The sequence below is a fragment of the Thunnus maccoyii genome, chromosome 7 (genome assembly GCF_910596095.1).
Source record: "Thunnus maccoyii chromosome 7, fThuMac1.1, whole genome shotgun sequence".
Lineage (NCBI taxonomy): Eukaryota > Metazoa > Chordata > Actinopteri > Scombriformes > Scombridae > Thunnus > Thunnus maccoyii.
Genome location: NC_056539.1, coordinates 14,156,381 through 14,176,454, shown reverse-complemented (window position 1 = coordinate 14,176,454; position 20,074 = coordinate 14,156,381). Strand labels below are relative to the sequence as shown.

The 20,074-nt window shown below is 40.6% G+C and overlaps 2 protein-coding genes across 2 annotated transcripts; both read left to right on the top strand.

The window, feature by feature from the left end:
- The first annotated feature begins 291 nt into the window (after positions 1-291).
- foxe3 (forkhead box E3) lies at positions 292-2,075 on the top strand. The gene has a single exon (XM_042417383.1). It carries the CDS (start codon positions 431-433, stop codon positions 1,688-1,690), a length of 1,260 nt encoding a protein of 419 aa, XP_042273317.1. The 5' UTR covers positions 292-430; the 3' UTR covers positions 1,691-2,075.
- Positions 2,076-8,367: 6,292 nt separating this feature from the next.
- foxd2 (forkhead box D2) lies at positions 8,368-10,943 on the top strand. Its single transcript, XM_042417237.1, has one exon. The coding sequence runs from the start codon at positions 9,032-9,034 to the stop codon at positions 10,127-10,129; it is 1,098 nt and encodes a 365-aa protein (XP_042273171.1). The 5' UTR covers positions 8,368-9,031; the 3' UTR covers positions 10,130-10,943.
- The last annotated feature ends 9,131 nt before the right edge of the window (positions 10,944-20,074 follow it).

Here is a 20,074-nt window from a genome sequence, read left to right as displayed (position 1 = left end):
AATCTAATCCTGTTATGTATTTTGAAAGACTGACAGCTAGGTGAAACTTCACAACAACATCACAAGAAACCTCACCATACAAAAAACACCATAACCGCTTAAATATGAGTTATTAGCTACACCACAGGTCCCTATCTGTCTATTGGAGGAATATTGAAATTTTCTCTAGAGTTTTGTCCAGCTGCCTCCATCGTCATCAGAGAGCCAGTGGCGTCATTCCTGCCCTGCCTTATAAAACTGTCAACGCCTCTCTCTCTCACCTGGACTGACACACACACACATACACACACACACACACCACCCCAAACACCAGGGCAGGACAGAGGCTATTTTTGGCCAGAGCAAAGGAATAACTCACTGGTAAAATACGGACACGTTCCTCCGGCTGATCCATTTCGACAAAAAAAGAAGACCATTACATTTTTCTTTTATGAATCTGGCAAATTATTCTTACTTCTCTGGCATGTGCAACATGACCGCAGAGACGCAGCACTCGCCCGCCGAGGCCAGTCCTGTTGTCATGTCTCCAAATGTCAGCCTGGACTCGCCGCTGCCACCGCCGCCTCTGATGCTGCAGGCCCGGTCAAAGGACAATATTTTGATCAAGTCTGAGCCCAGGGGAAACAGCCCAAACACTGAGGATGGAGCCGCTCTGGGCCAGACTGAGGAGCACCTGCCCACCGGGAGCCGCCGCAGGAAGAGGCCCGTCCAGAGGGGGAAACCTCCCTACAGCTACATCGCTCTCATCGCTATGGCCATTGCCAACTCCCCCGAGAGAAAGCTCACCCTTGGGGGCATTTATAAGTTCATCATGGAGCGCTTTCCTTTCTACAGGGAGAACTCAAAGAAGTGGCAAAACTCCATCCGCCACAACCTCACCCTCAACGACTGTTTTGTCAAGATCCCCCGGGAGCCCGGCAGACCAGGTAAAGGCAACTACTGGACTTTAGACCCCGCAGCTGAGGACATGTTTGACAACGGGAGCTTTTTGAGGAGAAGGAAACGGTTCAAGCGCACAGATGTGAGCACCTACCCAGGGTACATGCAAAGCTCCAGCGCGTTCACCCCAACCCCGATGGGAAGGCCCTCGTACCCTAACACCCTGTACGCCGGGATAGGCTCTGGTTATGGCTCACAGCTGACAGCCACATCACCGCATCCGGCCATGCTGCATCACTACCAGACGTCTGCCGGGGTCGGCCAAGGACAGCCGCGCATGTTCAGCATCGACAACATCATCAGCCAGCAGACAGCGGTGCAGAGCGGCCCCGGGGGAGAGCTCAACACCCAGGCGCTGGGGCTGGGCGGAGGTGACCTGGGCACCATGACCTCCAGCTGCTCGGTCACCGGCACCGACCCGTCTGCCTGCTTCCAGACCCAGACTGTCAACCCCTCAGCGAACATGCTGAGCAGAAACAGCGGGAACATCCCCTCCAACCTGGCCGCCGGGTACCCGTACTCCTCTTCGGCCTCTCCCCCAAACCTGCCCACCATGACCCAGTCCGGTTTCTCACCGGGGAGCTCTCAAGTGTACTGCTCCGGGAACCGGCTGTCCCTGCCCACCCTGCGCCCGGGCTCCTGCGCCGAGCACACGGAGCAGCTGCTGGGCCTCTCCAGCCCCATGAACTCCTACAACAACTCCTACATGAGACAAGCCAACTTTGCGTCAGGATTAGAGCGCTATATGTGAGACATCCCTTGAGAAAAAAGATCATAATTAATCATAAAAAAGTTAGGCTGCCGCAAGGTCCCTTATTCAAGAAATATGACACATAATTGCATAACAAATTCCTATCAGAATATTATTGGGATTTGTATTACAGCAGCCTATTATGCCCTAAATTGTCACAATGGACTCATTAGGACAGATTCATAAGTCACTGTAAAAAAAAATAATAAAAAAAAAATAAAAAAAGGTGATTTTTTTTTTCTTTTAGCCAAGATCAGAAACGACATGAAACATGACAATGACCGAGCCTCATGATAAGACATTCCTATTTGAAAGGTGTAAAGCCATTTAGATCCGTTTGACACATTCCATGACTGTATCTCAGAGAGCGTTAATGTATTTTTATTGTGCCACATTTCGTTCATATTTCTGGTGTTTAGTTGTTTTTTTTTTTCTTTTTTCAAGTTTACATGTGTTTGTTATCACTCATGTCTGCTGTTTTTTTGATGTAAATAGTTTCTTTTTGGTGTAAAATCTTTATTAAAAGAAGAGTGTTATCATTGCTGACGACAGATCGTTTAAATAAATTCATTTTTTAAAATAAACGTGGTCTTTATTTTTGACAATTGAAATCTTTTTCTCATGAAAGTGGCTCCTTTCTTGGTTGTCGAGACCAATTAAAAAACTGTAATTCTGTTTTTTTCTTTCTTTCTTTTTTTTTTTTTTTTTTTTAGGGTCATCAGGTATCATATTACTACCAGCAGGCTAAACAGCAATCTTCATTATAGACGATGAGCACGTTATAGGCAATTGATTAATTTTGGTTTATTTTATGATCATGTAGGGTCATAATTTTAGATTTAATTATATTACTACCATTCAACCTTTTTGAATTTTAAAAGTATAAATATCCCCCCCTTATTCTAATCGAGTAGAATAACTCTGCAAATTAGACGCAAAAAATAAACACAACATTCATCGTGATCACACATGAATTTAGTGACCAATTTAGTGACCTCGGTGCAAAGAGGCCTAGAAATCACAGAAAACCCACGTTAGCAATTATTAACTGAACATATTGACTGAACTAGCCATAATCAATCAAATGTAGCACAAATAATGCAAAGTGGTTCACGTTCTAGTTCTAACTGCGTTCAAAACCTGCATCAGGCTACATCTTACTGTCAGAACTGAGAAACTACCAGCAACACAAAGGCAAGTGAAGAATGCTGAATAAACTTATATTTATTCGTATATTTCTGGTGTGAGTCTCTTTTACAACCTTAACATCTCTACAGGCATCATTATCTTTATTAAAGTTTAGTCCTCATCTGTTTTTCCTCATAGCAATGCTTTATTTTTCCAGATTTCCACTTTAAAATGTCCATTAATTTGTATTCAGCTTGTCTTTCCTATTTTTCCTGGATGCTTTATTTAAAAATGTTTCATTCTTACTAATAAAATAGATTTGAATCCTCCAATTTTATATTCATCATTTTTTTGATTGAATCATATTAACAAAATGAACAAATCCATTCATGGTTCACTATTTAACTATTAGCAACTTTATCAACAACTAGTAGCTATTCTGACTGAAGGAATTTATGTTCCAGCTACTAGTTGTCAAAGATATATTAATTTGTGAAGCCTGGAAAAGCATAATCAATAAAAAAGAAACAGTGACAGTTTAAATACAATTCATGGACATTACTTCCCTCATCATTTGCTGAAATCTAGTTGGTGTCAGTGAAGAAAAGTGCTAATAAGATCTTTGTCAAGTTCAACTGGGACACTTTTCTCTCATGAAGAGGTACTTTTATGTTCTTAATTAAAAGTAATTTAAAAGTATAAATACAATTCTATCCCATATAAAAAAAAATAGGGAGAGAGAGAGATAGAAAAATATAGAAAAATACAGACCTATTATTATTTGATTATAAAAATCTCCGACTTTGATTTTGCTCAGGTTATGAATGTGTTCAGTAAGTTTCCATTTTCTATGTGTGTTGTCAACTTGTCAGAAAGATATTGCTGGTGGCAGTCCTTACTACATCTTAAAAGATCAATCAGGGGACATTCAGACACATCCGGGTTCTGATAATGTGAGATCATAATATTAAAATCGTTCACAGTCCAACATTATTGCACAGGGGCCTTTAGCCATTGCAACTATTGAACTCGAGCTGCTACCTATGGAAGGGATGTATTATATACTGTTTAAATGAAGGAGATTAAACTCCAGTCTTTCATAGGAGTCTCAGCTGCAGCACCTCCTGTTGTGGTACAGTAGGCCTAGGACAGAGTTTTGCCACCTGGTGGGTCTATCAGGTTATGCACATGATCATAAACTGGGTTGAAGAGTCAAAGTCAGAGTTGGACTGGATGTTTGATTTGAAGGTAATCTTGGACGGATGGGACAACATCTTAAAGACCAAACAGCAAGTCCAGTTGTTTCTGACGGTCAGATATTTCATTAGCTTGAATCAAGATATATTAAGCTGTTAGTCAGAAAGGTCAAGTTCAAAGTGTAGGTCTGCTCATTAGCTAAACATCATTACTTCTGTTTAAAGAGCTGTTTGTTCAGTATGAATGAAGGTGAATTCGACACTGAAGTGCTGAAGGAATCATATATACAGTTGCAGCAGGTTCAAATTTTCAACCACTAGATGGAAGCAAAAACAAGATGCTCAGCTTGTGGGATGATTTTCACTCTTTTACTGTGATTTTCTTTTTCAGTTTGTGAGTGTGTTGTGATTATGATTAATTACACCGATTAGGGACAACAGTAAGCAGCAAAACCACAACTACAATAAGCAGATAATCATTTTTCCAAACTCATTTTGAATCTACAACCATGGTGGTTGAACCTGAGAAACAAGCAACCCTATAATCAGGCCTGACCTGGATTTTGTATTTTTGTTTTGCTGAATTAAATGAATTTGACTTAAAAGACTTCACAGTTGTTATTGTTTCAACCTTATTTGCTCATACTTGGTTAGTTCTTAATTTTGTTCATCGTCAGGGAATCGGAGTGAGTTTATTTTGTACTAAGCTTTGGTGTAACTTCAAAAGAGACAATAGTGATACAGATGGAGCAAGACAACAAGACAAGCAAAAAAGATACTCTTCCAAAACTGCTATAGCTTTATGACTCTTGAATGTCGGTGCAAAGAGGCAGTGTAGACAGAATTCATCATCATAAACTTCTTCATGATATTTTACATTAAATATCATGAAGAAGCTGATGAAAGCTTGGCTCTATCATTTCTTGTTTCTTGTGCTAAATTCAATCTTTTTGTAATGAAAAGACATTTATACAATTGGGACTCAAGACTGAAGCTTCAGTGAATCTGGCATCAGAACTTGATGGTTACTTCAAGAATTTCTAATAGCTGAAAATTCATACTCATATTGGAAATATCTCGGTGTGATGTCATATGATCTGGCCAATAATGTGATGGACTAAGAAAAATACATCAGCATAAAACAACAGAATGCATCCATAACTGCATTTTTTTTAAGTGAGTATATTAGTTGATTAGCCTGGATAAATGGGAAACACATATAATATATATAATAATAATATAGAATATAGAATATTCAGGTGTTCCTGTGTAATTTTACCAATTCTTGGTTTCATATATAGTGAGAGATTTGGATACTGTAGTTACCACTTGTGTTAATTTCTTGAGGATTCAGATGATGATAATCACAGTGCAGTCAGACTCCTCATTTAGACTCTATGTTGGACAGTTTGCTTCATTTAACCGTCCTATGCAACATGCTGCATAATGCTGATCTCACCTGAATCTAATTCTGTCATACTAATTCTGGTGCATACAGAAATACTGCACATACTACACTATATACTATACTTTATATACTATTGCCCTCCACCTGTGCTTCAATATTTTCAAAAAAGTCAATATTTCCAGTTAGATTTCCTACTGGGACACATTGTCATGAGGCTACTGCATTTTAACAAACACCGTCTCAGCATTTCATTTTTTCAGTTCAGTAGAAACGTTTCAGTTTTATTATTTCCACTGTGTTTATGTGAGAAAAAGCACAAGTGTAACCCAACACTTTGACAGTCTTAGTGTTTGGGAAAGATTTCATTTTCGGTACTTTAGCGACAGCAGAGGGCGCTCAACACCACAAACTGCAAAAATAAGAAAGCTTTCCCCGCAAATCTCAACTCATGAGCCAAAAACCTCTTGAACCTTTGGAAACTTGAAGAAGCTGAAATATCCCACAGCGTCCGTTTTGTAGGTTACTCAAGAGGAAATATGAGTAATTGGAAAAAAGAATAAAATGTGGCCAATATCTGTCTTTTGAGCCATGTGCCACAACCAAATGACATTTATATAGATTTCTGTGCCGGTGCACTGTTGATGCTTAATATTAGAAAAAATAGTTTGAACTGAAAGCAGCTTTATAATTTGGAATTTAATATTATACACAAAACATCATTTTAATTGGATAAGGGAGTCTATCTTTAATTTACTAATTGTTAAATACAATATAAGATATAGATCAATTGTTATTCCACTTCAGTATAAATCAATACGCTCCTTAATTGACAGTTATGGCATAGAGAATGTGAGGTTTTAATTAGTAAATTAGTCACGTGTCTCATTACCTCTGTGGTCCAGGTTGTGGAAAACAGTGTGAGAAGACAGATAAATCAATCGCTTGTGGGAAGTGTGGTCTCCCCATGGCGCCAGATCCTCTGGAAAACCTGGAAATTAGAATCAAGTTTTATAAATGCAGGCTTCATCAGACAGGGTTAGACTGAACAAATTACAGAATCTTTTGTTCCTCAGTCTGTCAAAATGTTAAATCAGAGTTTGGGTTTGGTTTTGGATCCAGCTGATGAGCCTTTTTTCTCGCAAGGCCTGTGTGGTGTAATGGATGTGAAAGCAGAACTGGTTGCACTGCAGCTGAATATTAATAATGTCTGATGTGTTTGTTTTGTTGTCTGGCCAAATGTTGTGTTTTGTCATGTGAATCTATGCACAACGTGGGATACATGACAACATTCAGAGAAATCTAATGATAAAGTGAAATTTAAAAAAAAAAAAAAAGAAGCTTAAATTGTGTCACTTCTGTCAGACAGCTGTCACGCGCGTCTCAGCGAGTCTATTTCAGATTTTTGATTTTTAAAAGTCTTGAAAAGTGACAGACAGGTCAGAGAAGAGGACACGAGGCTCAGTCAGAGCTTATGTGGGATATTTAAGATGCTGCATGCTTGACTTGAACTTGTTTCCTCAGTGGAACAGTCGTTTCCCTTTAAAGAAGAAAAAACACACAATGCAGACTTAAAACGAAAGCAAACAAACACAGAACAAAATATTGTTGCTGCGATTAAATGAAACCATGTTGTTCCCTGACGAACCAAATAAAATAAAATAAAATTAAAAAAAAAAAAATCTGACAAGCTGTATGTTGTTTGACCTGTAAGATGAATGGGGTGATGACGTCAAAGCATTACAATAACTCAGTGTTTCTGCAGCGTAATGAACTGGAATGTCCGCCTGCTCTAAATAAGCCCGCACACATTACACACACATTACATATTGTCATCTGCTGGCCTTTCACTCCTGACGGAGACGAATTGGAGCAGGTTGCAGCTGACTGCGGACCCCTGTGAATTATTCAGAAAATGCAGATGGATAATGTTGTGACTTCTTGACAAGGAAAACACAAAACCCGTGGGAAGTGATCAGGGAATTAGGCCGCTGGCCAAAACCTTTGAGGTGGAATTCAATACGCTTAAATCAGCCTTTTTTATTAGACAACAGAACGACACATTTATAATAATTTAAAAACGTACAAAATATGTTCATATGTTTATGGTTATAGACTTATTTTAGTGGATTTGACAACATCGTGATATTTATTATAAGCTTCATTATTATTTCATAACGAATTAAATGCATTTAATTTCTGAATTCCACAAATTGATAAAGGGAACTGAAAAATAATAATAATAATAATAATAATAATAATAATAATAATAATAATAATAATAATAATAATAATAATAATAATAGTTATAAATGCCTTTTGACCTATGTCATTACCTGCGCTTAAGATGCACATATTTTGCTGATATTTTTGAAATCACATTATAAAATGAATAACAGTCTTCAGTATATGCTTGTGTTTGCAGGTTGTTTCCATAATGATCAATCACCGTCATCCATCAATGTGCACCTTATAAATAGATAGATAGATAGATAGATAGATAGATAGATAGATAGATAGATAGATAGATAGATAGAAACTTTATTGATCCCAAGGGAAATTTAGGCATCCAGTAGCTAATACAACACATACAAAATATACTTCTCTCACCTTACACTGCAAAGAAAGAAAGAAAGAAAGAGAGAAAATAAAAAAAGGAACAAATGTCCACTTAAAGAAGTCTCGCTGCCTCTCGCTGCTTTAAAATCGCAGTTTAAATGCGTGCGAATTTAAAAAATAAAAAATCATCATTGTAAATTGAGACAATTTTATTTCCTTTTGGTGCATTTTTATCCAGTTTATCCAAAAGTTTGTCTCAATAAATTCTCCATATATTGATGGGACACAGAATAAGAAAGATCTCCAACAACATGTACAAAGTAAATGAAAATTTGAAACTCTTGAAACAAATCTGTATCCATGGAAACAACAGAGATTGTCTTCCAGAGCCGAGATTTTTTTCGTGATTTCAGTTTAATCAATCTTTTTTAAAAACGAATATGGTTTTAAGATTCAAGGGCAGGTTGAAATATTAATTTTTGCACGGTGATTTCGTCCAGTTCCTGGTAACAGTGACTCAAAGACCACGTGATCAGCGTGGTCCTATAAATACCTTTTGAGAGCTAAAGAGGATAGTGTGACAGTCTGGCTGGATACCTACCCAATCCTGTGCGTAAAAGATATTTTGGAAAGGTACTTGGATATCCAAAAGTGGCCCTTTAAATGGCCAACAGCATAAACTGATAACAGACGGGAACCATCGCATTTGAAGACAACACAAGTCCATATCGGAGCAAGATCGATGATTTTTGACTTGTCTTTTTACGCCTGAAAATCAGAAGTTTTCTGCTCGATGAGAACCTCGCACGGCCCTGCTTGACCAGCCTCGGACGGCCAGGACTCGCCAAATCCACAGGTCAAAGAGTTATTTATCTTTTAAATAGATTCTAGCCATGTGTGCATTCAGTAGTTGGAGATAAAGCTGCAGCAAAAGTCTGGTGTGGTTGTAGGGGGAGAGGCAGAGTGTGTGCGCGCTCTCGCTCAGTAAACTTCATCGGACCAGAGGAGGAGGAAATCTGGGAAAGAGGGGTAAAAGAAGCGGCGTCTTCAAGGATGACTTTAGGGACGGATATGTCCGACAGCTCTGCATTGTCCGAAGATGTGGACATCGACGTGGTTGGGGGCGATATATCCGTTGGAAAGGACGGAAAGTACATTCACCACGAGTTCAACTTGGACAATGACTCGGACGATAATTACTCCCAGAACGCGGCTGAGAGGGCTTCCTCTCCCGGGCTCAGCAGCTCCGACTGCCCGTCAGACCAGATGGGCTCCAACGCAGAGGCCGGGACCGTGATTGGGGACAAATCGAGAAAAAATGCACTTGTAAAGCCACCCTACTCTTACATCGCCCTGATCACCATGGCCATCCTGCAGAGCCCCAAGAAGCGCCTCACACTCAGTGAGATCTGCGAGTTCATCAGCAACAGATTCCCCTACTACCGGGAGAAATTCCCAGCTTGGCAAAACTCGATACGCCACAATCTTTCCCTAAACGACTGCTTCGTAAAAATCCCACGGGAACCTGGCAACCCCGGAAAGGGCAACTACTGGACCCTCGACCCGGATTCCGCAGACATGTTCGACAACGGGAGCTTTTTGCGCAGGAGGAAGCGCTTCAAGAGGCACCAAAGTAATGAAATCCTTAGGGACTCTGGTGGCTTTCTTCCCGGGTTTGGATACGGCCCGTATGGATACAACTATGGACTCCAGCTGCAGAACTTTCACGCAGCCCACAACCCGTATCACCCACACCACACAGGTGGTTCATTCCCGTTCCCTAACGCACCCTGCACCTTGCCCTCATCCATATTCCCTGCGCCGCATCCACTGCCTTCCCTTTTAGGGGCCGATTTAAGAAAGCCTTTTTACCCTCAGCTTAGCCCGTCTCTGCCGCCTCTCAAGACAGACTCCAGCACCCCGAGCCGGCCTTCATTCTCCATTGACAATATCATCGGTGCGGCCAACTCCACCGCCTCTTCCTACAGCGCGCAGCCGGGCAGCCAGGCTCAAATCCTGGCCATGTTGACCCCAGCACTGGCCTCTGCTTCCAACCATTTGAGCCTATCACAGGACAGCATATTACAACCCGGGCCACAGAGTCAGACTTTTTCCAGCAAAACCCCGACTATGAACAGTTGTCCTTTCTAAAAAACAAAACAAAAAAAAAAACAAGAATGCCCGCTGAAAATCTTTTATTAAAAAGCCTATTGTGGCATCGTCCTATGTGAAGGTAGGCTGAGCATTCTTGGTGAAATAAGAGTGTTTTGGCTCTCCACGGTTCATCCCAATGTAAGAGGAGAGAAAGGTTTATTTATGGTTTGTAAATATGTGTATAATATTGAGAGACAAAAGCAAGAGAAACTCTGAGAGGGATCTTTTTAAACAATACTGGCCTGCAAATCTGGCACGTGGCCTTCAATGGTCGATGGGGGGAAAAGAAAAAGATCTTGTTATTTTAACATAAGTTAAAGGTGTCACCCATGACTGCGGGGATGATTTCCAATTTTTTTAAAAAATATAATTGAGAATTATATTATGATTTATATTGTTTTTATTTTGTGCGTCGTGAGAAAAATGGCACTGTTGTTGTTGACATATAGTTCTGACAGACGGCAAACTCAGGTTTTACTTAGAAAGCACATGGAGACAAAAGGGGGTTTCTGACACACACAGACACACACACACACACACACACACACACACACACACACATACAAAATTAACCATTTCCCCACCATCACTCCCCCCCAAATCTCCTCTACATGGTGAATTTGTGACAGTATCATTTCATGTTGTCGGTGGACATGTAGGCTATGTGGTTTTTTTGGTACAAAAGGTCGCATTACCTCTCTCAACCTTTTAATTGTTGTTCGTTCCTATCTATTTCACAATGGAATCTGTGAGACATACAGTATGTCATGTGTTGCCAATAGAGAGAGACACCTAAATGTTCATAGGTCATTTTTTGTTGTAATGACAAGAATAATAAATGTTGGTGAATTTGAAAAAAACAAACAAGCCCAAAATCGTTAATTTTTTTTTATTTATTGCAGAGTTGATGCGTCAGACTTGCAGCTGATATAGACTAAACTGCAGCATATATGTTAAAAGAATTAAATTAAATCAGGCTTTATGCTGTATTTGTAACAATTCCTACTTCTTCCAACAAATAATTGTTTTGAAAGGAGTCATATTAGGCTTTCATTTTAATTTCGTTTTATTCTTAATGTTGCATTTGGGGAAAGAACATTTTACTTTTATTCGAACTTTAAGGCCAATTTTTTTTTTTTTAAATATGCATGTTTGTTCCAATCATGCAGCTCCTAAATATAATTAATTCAGGTGTGACTAATTACAACGAGGTTAGTCTCTTAAGCGTGCAGTGAATCAAGACTCTTTTTAGGTGTGAGAAACGCACAACATTCGGTTCAAATATTTCAAACACGACTTGACGCATATAACAGTCATGAATATCACGCAACAGTGGGCAAGTATTCCTCTTGTGTGGCTCTTGCTCGCTTGTAAAGGACCATTTTCTAGCAAGTTACAAAGGCCCTAAATGAATGGGGACGTTACCAGGCCTCGGCGGTCTGTAATTGAAAGTGAACAAGGATATACCCACGGTCTTTTGGGCTTTCGTTGCTAATTTGTAGCAGCATTTTTCATCAGGCTCCTAATCCACCATAATGCGGCTTTTTGGCCGTTTGTTGATGTTGTCAGTGTGGACCCCTGGCCCAGGGGAGTGAATGTGCGCACAGCGAGCGGTCCCCTGTGAGACCAGCCACACACATTTTAGACCCTGAAAAGCAATCTTCTCAAAAGGCCCTCGGTTTGGTCCGCTTTCATGTCATCTGTGTTGTCTCGGGATACATATAAAAGAAGCAGTGGGACTCGTCCGGCTACAGAAAACAGGCCTATTGGTCTTTTTCAGAGTTGTTGGAGCACATGTTTCCAGACAGAAGGGGGTGTAAAGCCTCTTTTATTTACCAGAACTGTGTGCAAATGGTTAAATTAGTTTGTGGGTGTTTTGACAGATGATTATTAAGGATGAAGGGTGGGAGGGCTGACTCCTCTGTTTTCCCTCATGCACAGCTCACTGAAAGTCTTTGAAACGAAAACCAACACTATTCTTTATCCAGACCCAGCTTTTATTTCTTTTTTCTCTGCCTCTCTCCTTGTAAGTGCAAATTTGGACAATTGATATACGGTTTTGGGAAATCGTTTTGATTTGATCCACTCCTCTCAGTGATGTGAATTGATATCCAGCATATATAATTTGCGCAGTAAATGAGGTGGAGAAAAACATTAGCAGGCTATTGAAGTTTTCTCTGCACACCCGCCCTGACAGGGAGTCATTACGCACCGCATCAGTCCATTAAAATCCACATGAAGCGTTTGCAGAGGTGGTTAAAAACCATTTAAACAACTGCAGGAAAGAAAACTAAGCCAATAAAAATCATGAGACACAAAGCATAACGCGCGCTCCCACACGCACGCACACACAGACACACACACACACACTCTCACACACTTGATCTGCATGGGGAGATTCAGAAAAAGGCGCCTTCTTTGAAAATGGACAATTTGAGATGAATTTTTTAGCTCAAACACACACCAACACGGTCCATCTCTGCTGTAAGATTACAGGCTTACTTATTGTGACTAGAATAGACCTGGAACTCGCTCTTCCTCAAAAATCACCACAAACACTTGAACACATTAGACACCCGGGGCGCATCTTCCTAACGCTCTTTAATTTTTTATTCCTGCAAGTCCTCACCGGTTACATTGACACGTTAATGCCTCATAGAGACCCTGGTTTCCGCACGGTTGTCACTTCAAGACCACCCACACTTTCAGCCCCGGGGAGCGTGCCTTTATTTAGGCACCCACGACATTCGTCATTTTTCGTGACGTTTTCTCACACGAAATAAGAAGTGAGTGATATGTGAGGTGACAGCCAAATGACTCAACAGTCACATAAACACATTTATAAAATTCAAGGCAATTCCCATCTCTTTCTAACTGCTTCCATATGCTCTGTTTTTTTGGGCGTAAGCAGCCTTAAACCAGCATTTTATGCCGCTTTAATTTATTTATAGACGAATGTCAACATGAATTTACGTTTATCTCTTATTTTCCACTCTGGACATTTTTTCCGTTTAGGATTCCCGGGGAAAGCCCTCGGGATAACATAAAAAGAGTAGTGAGACCGGAATCATAATTTATAAGTATTAAAATATAATTAGAGTTGCATCCTAAACAGCGCGCGACAGCAGGGGGATTAACTGAAATCGTTTAGCTCCAATCTTTAACTGCCTTGTCAATAACATTACGCCCCTGATCGATGCATCTTGTGTGAGTCTTGAAGGACACGAGGACAGAAGGTGTGCTGACGCCACGAGTGTGTGTGTGCATGCATGATGTGCACGTAGGTGCGTGCAGGGGAATAAAGATGTCAAGCTACTAGTCTTCAAGGTCACACTCTTCAAACTATTACGAGTCTAAAGCCATTGTTCACTAATATAATATAATATAATATAATATAATATAATATAATATAATATAATATAATGGCCGATTAATTTATAAGGGCTCATAATGAACTTAAGGTCAGCAGCTTCAACATGTAGTGGGGACGTTTACACACCTATTGGGAGATCAATTTGGTGCTTTAGCCCTGAAATTAACTTTAACCTCCCTAAATAATTAATTCTGCCTTTTAACGGACTGATTCGTCCAAAAAAAGAAGATTTAAATAGATTGCGACAAGCAAGACGCATGGAAAGTTGGCTTCTAACTATTTTAAGTCCAGTAAATACTATTTTAATTGTAGCTTGTAGTTATATTTTTGCTGGTCTGCTGAGATAAAAGCTGGTTTTAGATTTTGAGACTCGACTGGTTTCATCTGAACATTAAACCAGATCCTCCCAGACTGTGTTACATATAAGCTGAAGGCCCCTGACTGACTGCCACTGTACATTTGGGCCTATAGGGAGTGTGCTAATGAAAACAAGCGCTCTCATTTTACTTTTTGGGGACATCTTGGATCCCAACCCCAGCCACACACACACACACACACACACACACACACACACACACACACACACACACACACACACACACACACACACACACACACACACACACACACACACACACAGTCCCGACTTCGAGGCTCTCCCCTCATAAACCAGCAACTTTTAGAGCCCATAAGCGTGCTTTTTCAAGAAAAGTGTACAAGAAAACAAACAGGACTATATCTTATAACTGTCTCCTCTCCTGTGTGTCTGTGTGTGCGCACGGCAGACGAGCCTCCTCGCCCCCACAGAGGAATGTTGGCCCGGTCCGCGGCTCCCCGGCCTGGAGGAGAGGCGAGCCGCGGCCCTAGCTGCACCGCCGCTATAAATCACAGCCTCCCCTCGCTGCTCTCGGTCTCCCCTCCAGCCTCCGTGTTTTTGCAACAGACAGAGGAATCCTTCGCTTAATTAATTTAGAATGTGTAAATAAAGCGAGGACAGTGAACTCCCCATCATCTCTGGAAACACAATATTAACTTTGGAAGATCTTCGCCTCGTCGACTCTGACACACAAAACGAACACCTGCTGCAGAGAAAAGGAGATGAGACACACACACACACACACACACACACACACACACACACACACACACACACACACACACACACACACACACACACACACAGTATCAGGGGTATTAATGACTGCAGATATGAGCCTGCAGAGATCACCAAAATATGATAGCAGGTGATATTATAGGCTACCCGTCATTCAGACCTGTTTTAGAAGAGAGAGGATGTGTGTTTACTGTAAAGTCTAGTGGGTGTGGGTTTTCTGGATTTTTTCCCCCCTCCAATCAAGCTTCCTGACTAGATTTGGGTTTCCCATTTGTTATTTCAAACATTTGATCAGATTTTGTCTCTAAAGCATTCTTTTCTCCATTAGATTAAATGGATTATAAAACTTTTGGGGGTGGGGTAGCGTTCAAAGCACATTCTGGTGTCTAGTGATCCACCTGTGGAGTGGTGCCCAAACTTGGTACGCTGTTTTTTACTGACACGAATGATTCTGCAATATATAACAATTCCTTGCTTTTCTTTCAGACGCACAACCACGCAGAGTTAAACCCGCTACTTGCATGACAATGATGGACAGCACGCATTCACATTCACATGCACATCCTGTCCGATAACTTCGCAGCAGCCTCACGAGATGATCACAGATTAGCCAAGATGACACCAAATCATTTTTACGCACAAGCGCACAAATAAAACAATAACAGGCAACAAAAGCACCTAAAATAATATAAGACGCGTAAAACTCATCAGATATGTCTTGCTCAATAAACATATTTGTTGTATTTGCCAGGATATAAAAGTCTTAAGTATAGCCTACAGACAGAACTGCGCATTGACATTCTAAGACAACAACAAAGGCTTAACAATGTGACTATTCTGAGCAATGGTAAACATTTTAAAGCCTCTCCAATAACACAGACCACACTTACTGACGAAATACATCCTTTATTTTTGAAGACTTCATCTCGGTTGTCTGTCAATTTTATCGCCTGCCAGATTGGCATCAGTCAAATAACTGTAAGCTTCTTGGAAGTGTGTTTTGACATGCTGTCCTGACACGATGCAAGACTGGAAAATATCAGAAGGCACTGGAATAGCTTGCTTGACCAATTTAGATCAGCGACTCCCGTGTTTTGAAGACGGAGTTAGGTTTAAATTTTCATCTCTTATATGATGATACATCGCAGGAGAATAAATTATGCAAAAAAATGAATGTTTAATTAGCAGCTTCTGCGCTTGAATTATATGAGGCTACATTCATGGGAGCGCAGGTGGTCTCGTATGGGGGAGCTGAGGTGCCGTCTGGTTCCCCTTAATTCCAACACTGTGAGGTAAAGTCAACACATGCCTATTGAAAACATGTAATCCAGAAACGTCACTTACTGCGCAATTATATCATGAAATTAAACGTTTTATTTTTTCAACGGGGACCTACTGGAAGCCTTTCAACGCCCCCCGGTGGTCCTCGGACCTCACATTGGTCACCATTGGTATACGAGTCTATTCTATCAGGTCCTCTCATCGGTGTGTCTTTGGCCGGGGCGCACTAAAGGAAAGGCGAGTATGCTGCACTTTTCTCTATGGCTTTGATAGAGAGGCGCAGCTGCTGTTGGTCGCTCTCACACATCATCTGCAGTGTCATGCGGGGCGCTTTTACTGGCTTCTTCTATTTGACCTTTGATATCGAGGCATTAGACTCACAGCTATAGGATCCACTGCGATTGATGGCAGCGGCCCGACCCATTTATTAGCTCATAATTATTAATTTAGGATTTAAACGTTTCCTCTTGATGGTCTCCCACATGCATTGTGCAGAAAAAAAAATGTAATTTTCTCCCCATTAACCTAAACTAAAAAGATGAAACCGTAAAAGATGAAATTCAATTAGTCTGTGAGGCTGTGAGATATTTAAACAGAGGATCTACAATAAACCTTTCAGGTCAGTCTTGCTTTTTTTCCCCCTCAAACTACACATTTTGCTTTTAGCTGTCTGGACCATGAACAGAAGCATTTTAAACTTTAGAGCTTTTAAAAATAGCAAAACACTGTAGGCCGTGCTTGTTCTTCTAATTAAGATATTTGAGTCTAATTAGTCTAATTAGTAGGCTATCAGTGGAGGAAAAATATCGCCTTTGTATCACAACAGAGACGTTACACACAGTTGAATCACTGTATGGTGCAATATCTGTATTTCAATTTGTCTGCTTTTTTAAACCATCATAGGTATTTGTGTCTGACTAATGGTTTTGTAAGAGTGTAATGATTATACTTCAAACGTGGATGTAAATCAGTGAAGTTAAACAAAAGTCAGGCCTGGGTGTGATATGGCTATAAGAAATACTAAGGACACTGCAACCTCCTGTGTCCCTTAAGCGAGGTGAAAATGAAACTTTGTTTAAGTTGACATCCAATCTTTTTCAGCGTGAAAGTGTGTTTTCGAAAAGTGGAGGAAAACCTCGCGATAAAATTGAAGTTTACTATCCAGAGTGAAATGCGATCACGCTGAGGTCGTGGGGCCAAACTTTTTAAGACTAATGTTTATTTAGAGAAGTGAGCGCTGTCTATGGGACTCCCCGTTCTCCCAGAATGCTGCACTAATGTCTTTACCAGGCCTGACCAGACCACCAGCAAGACTGCATGCGGCTCTCTGCAGCCTGTTGTGGCCTTTTTTTCAAACATCCAGTGCAACACACCGAGCAACGCTGCACAGTGCGTCCTGCTAACCCAACATTAAAACCAGGGCGACCATTAACAAGTGCATAGTACAAAGCTTGTCCTCCCCCTGAATAAAAGCTGCCTTTATAATAAAACATCAATGCTATTTTGGTCTTTGTAAAGTCCCGAGTCACCTGATTATTTTGCATACACCAAAAGGGATTTATTATAGGATTTGTATTGCTTCTATAGTCTTTCTGGTAATTCTGCTTGATCTCTGTGCTCCTTGATAAAAACTGCAAGATCAAACATTTGAACTCCAATCAAAGCGCCTGCCACTGAAATATACTCTCATCTTCAGCATGGAGTCTTACTGTATAAGCTGATAATTTTTCTTAATATGAATACAAAATAATATTCTTTAATTGGCTTTTTGAGGCTCTTAAAATATTTACACTTATAGCCAAATAAGCGAAATTGCATTAGAAATATATATTCTCACTCGAATTTTTGGCTGTTTTAAAGAAGAGAACAGCTTGATTATAAAGTGTAAAAATTGAAATATTTGCAACACATTTTACACTGGTGCTCGGAGAGCAGCAGCGTGTTTTCTTACAGTTTGTAAAATTGAATTAGATACGGTGGGGAATCTGACCTCTCGCCAGACCCGCATATTTTTCACCCCTCAGGTTTTAGTGTTCCTTGGGTATTTTTGTTTTGTCAGCTGGAACTGCCATTAGACATTGTGTCCGTGCCGTCCATTTCTATCTTACCATCTCTGATCTCTAGTCTCCAACCCGGTCACCCTCCCACCCCCGCACTAGGGTCCCCCAACACCTTACTTTCTCCTCTGGGCCGCTCACACCCCGCCACCAACGTTGATCTGAGGCGCAGACTGGACAAGACTGCAGCAGGGGCAGCCCTGCAGACCACGAGCATGCGCACTGTGCGCACAGTATGCCCAAAGGAAAGCACCATGTATATACACAGGAAAGCACATGCCAGGACCTTCTGTGAAGTGACAGTGCTAATCACATGGGGCACTTTGTTTCTTTATGGGTGAGATTAGTAAGGATAGTATAACTATAACAATATTGTTGTCTGTAGAAAATACATTTTCTATACAAGATTAGTACAATGAGTGAATTTACACCTATTATTTATGTGGTTCTATTTCAATATGTTTTGAAACTGACATCCTTTAAGACTAATAATCTCTCAGTTGTCATGCTTCTCTTGTCTCTGGTTCACTCAAAAACACAAGGCGCTTTTTGAAATAAAAACAATTATTTGGCTCGATATTGCATGATGATGGTTCTCCTGCTCAAATTTGTTTAGTGCTGGAGTATAAAAATCTCCAAAGATAGACACCTTTTTCTGTGTAAGTTATCAATCTAAAGTGCCTGTGCAATTGCACACAATATATGCCCATATGATTCTTCAGCACATGAGAGCCCTGAGGAGCCACAACAACAGTTATAGAGTCGGCAGTGGCACAGCCTGCAAGCAGCCACTTCACTGGAGAGGCAGAGTGTACAGGAAGAGTCAAAGGACAGATGGAAAAGCAGAGTGTGATGAATGAAAAGGGATCAAGAATAAAGAAAAACACAAACAAGATATACTATTCTGATATTATATTTATGATTTTATGTAGTTGTATTTTCTATTTTCTTCATTTGCAAGGAAAGTAGAGAGCAGAGGTGCCATGTACACTGGTCTTATTGTAAAAAAAAACAAAACACACACACACACAGCTATGCTTTCTCATATAACTTGGATGATGTATCAAAGTCAATGTGTGTCAGGAGGTTTAAATTTATAAACCCACTTCATATCAGCTCATGTTTGACTCGCTCAGCTTTTATGTGGCTAAGTGTAACCATGCATGCATGCATGCAGGTAGACAAAACATAATATAAGTCTTATGAATGGCAGCTTGCACATATCGCCTCTACAAAGAGCTTCTCTTCAAATACCACACACACACGACTTAACTAAAACACGCGCAGACATCAATTCCTGATTTTACAAACTGGCTATCTAAAGAATGAAAGTATTGTCTTTCTTTATATTTCTACAGAACTGTACATAAAGAGAGAAAAGAGCAAAAATGCATTTGTAAGAAAGCTTCATCATTGTGTTTCATTGTAAGACTATGTGTGTACTTAGGTTGGTATTCAATTAGTACTGATGTATCATAAATGGAGCGTATTTTTACATCTGTGAGCTCATAAGTGAGTGCATTCATGCGAGTGCAAGAGAGCTCACAGAAGACCCAGGTTCAAAGCCAAGGCAAATAAAAAAGCCAAAGATGATAAGACCACTCTGGGGCTCAGAAATGTCACACATAAAGAAAGTCAGCAGAACAGAGAAACAACAGCCTCCACGGTGAGAGGAAGATGCAGGGGTGAAGTAGCCTGAGATTGCACTCTGAGTAGAGGTAAAGGGGCATCTGATCACATGTGTATGTGTGTGTGTGTGTGTGTGTGTGTGTGTGTGTGTGTGTGTGTGTGTGTGTGTGTGTGTGTGTGTGTGTGTGTGTATGCATTTGGATGGGGAGGGAGGGGGGTTAATGTTGTTCATGACTAGTAGAGTCATTTGACAGGGCTAGAGGCGCAGCTGGATGATGGATTGGAAGCTGAAGGGGCGAGCAGATGGGTAAGTAGAGAAAGTGAGGTTAAGTGGCAGTTAGATGTTGCAGATCTAAGTAGATCAAGAGTGGGGGGAGTGTGTGTGTGTGTGTGAAAGAGAGAGCAAAAGCAGAGCTAGATAGACATGTATACATACGCTATATTTCAGAGAGTGCCACCAAGACATAATTGTAGTCTGGAATATTGTA

Excerpts from the sequence above, each read along its gene's own strand:
- foxd2 (XM_042417237.1), top strand. The coding sequence starts at position 9,032 with ATGACTTTAGGGACGGATATGTCCGACAGCTCTGCATTGTCCGAAGAT.
- foxe3 (XM_042417383.1), top strand. The coding sequence starts at position 431 with ATGAATCTGGCAAATTATTCTTACTTCTCTGGCATGTGCAACATGACC.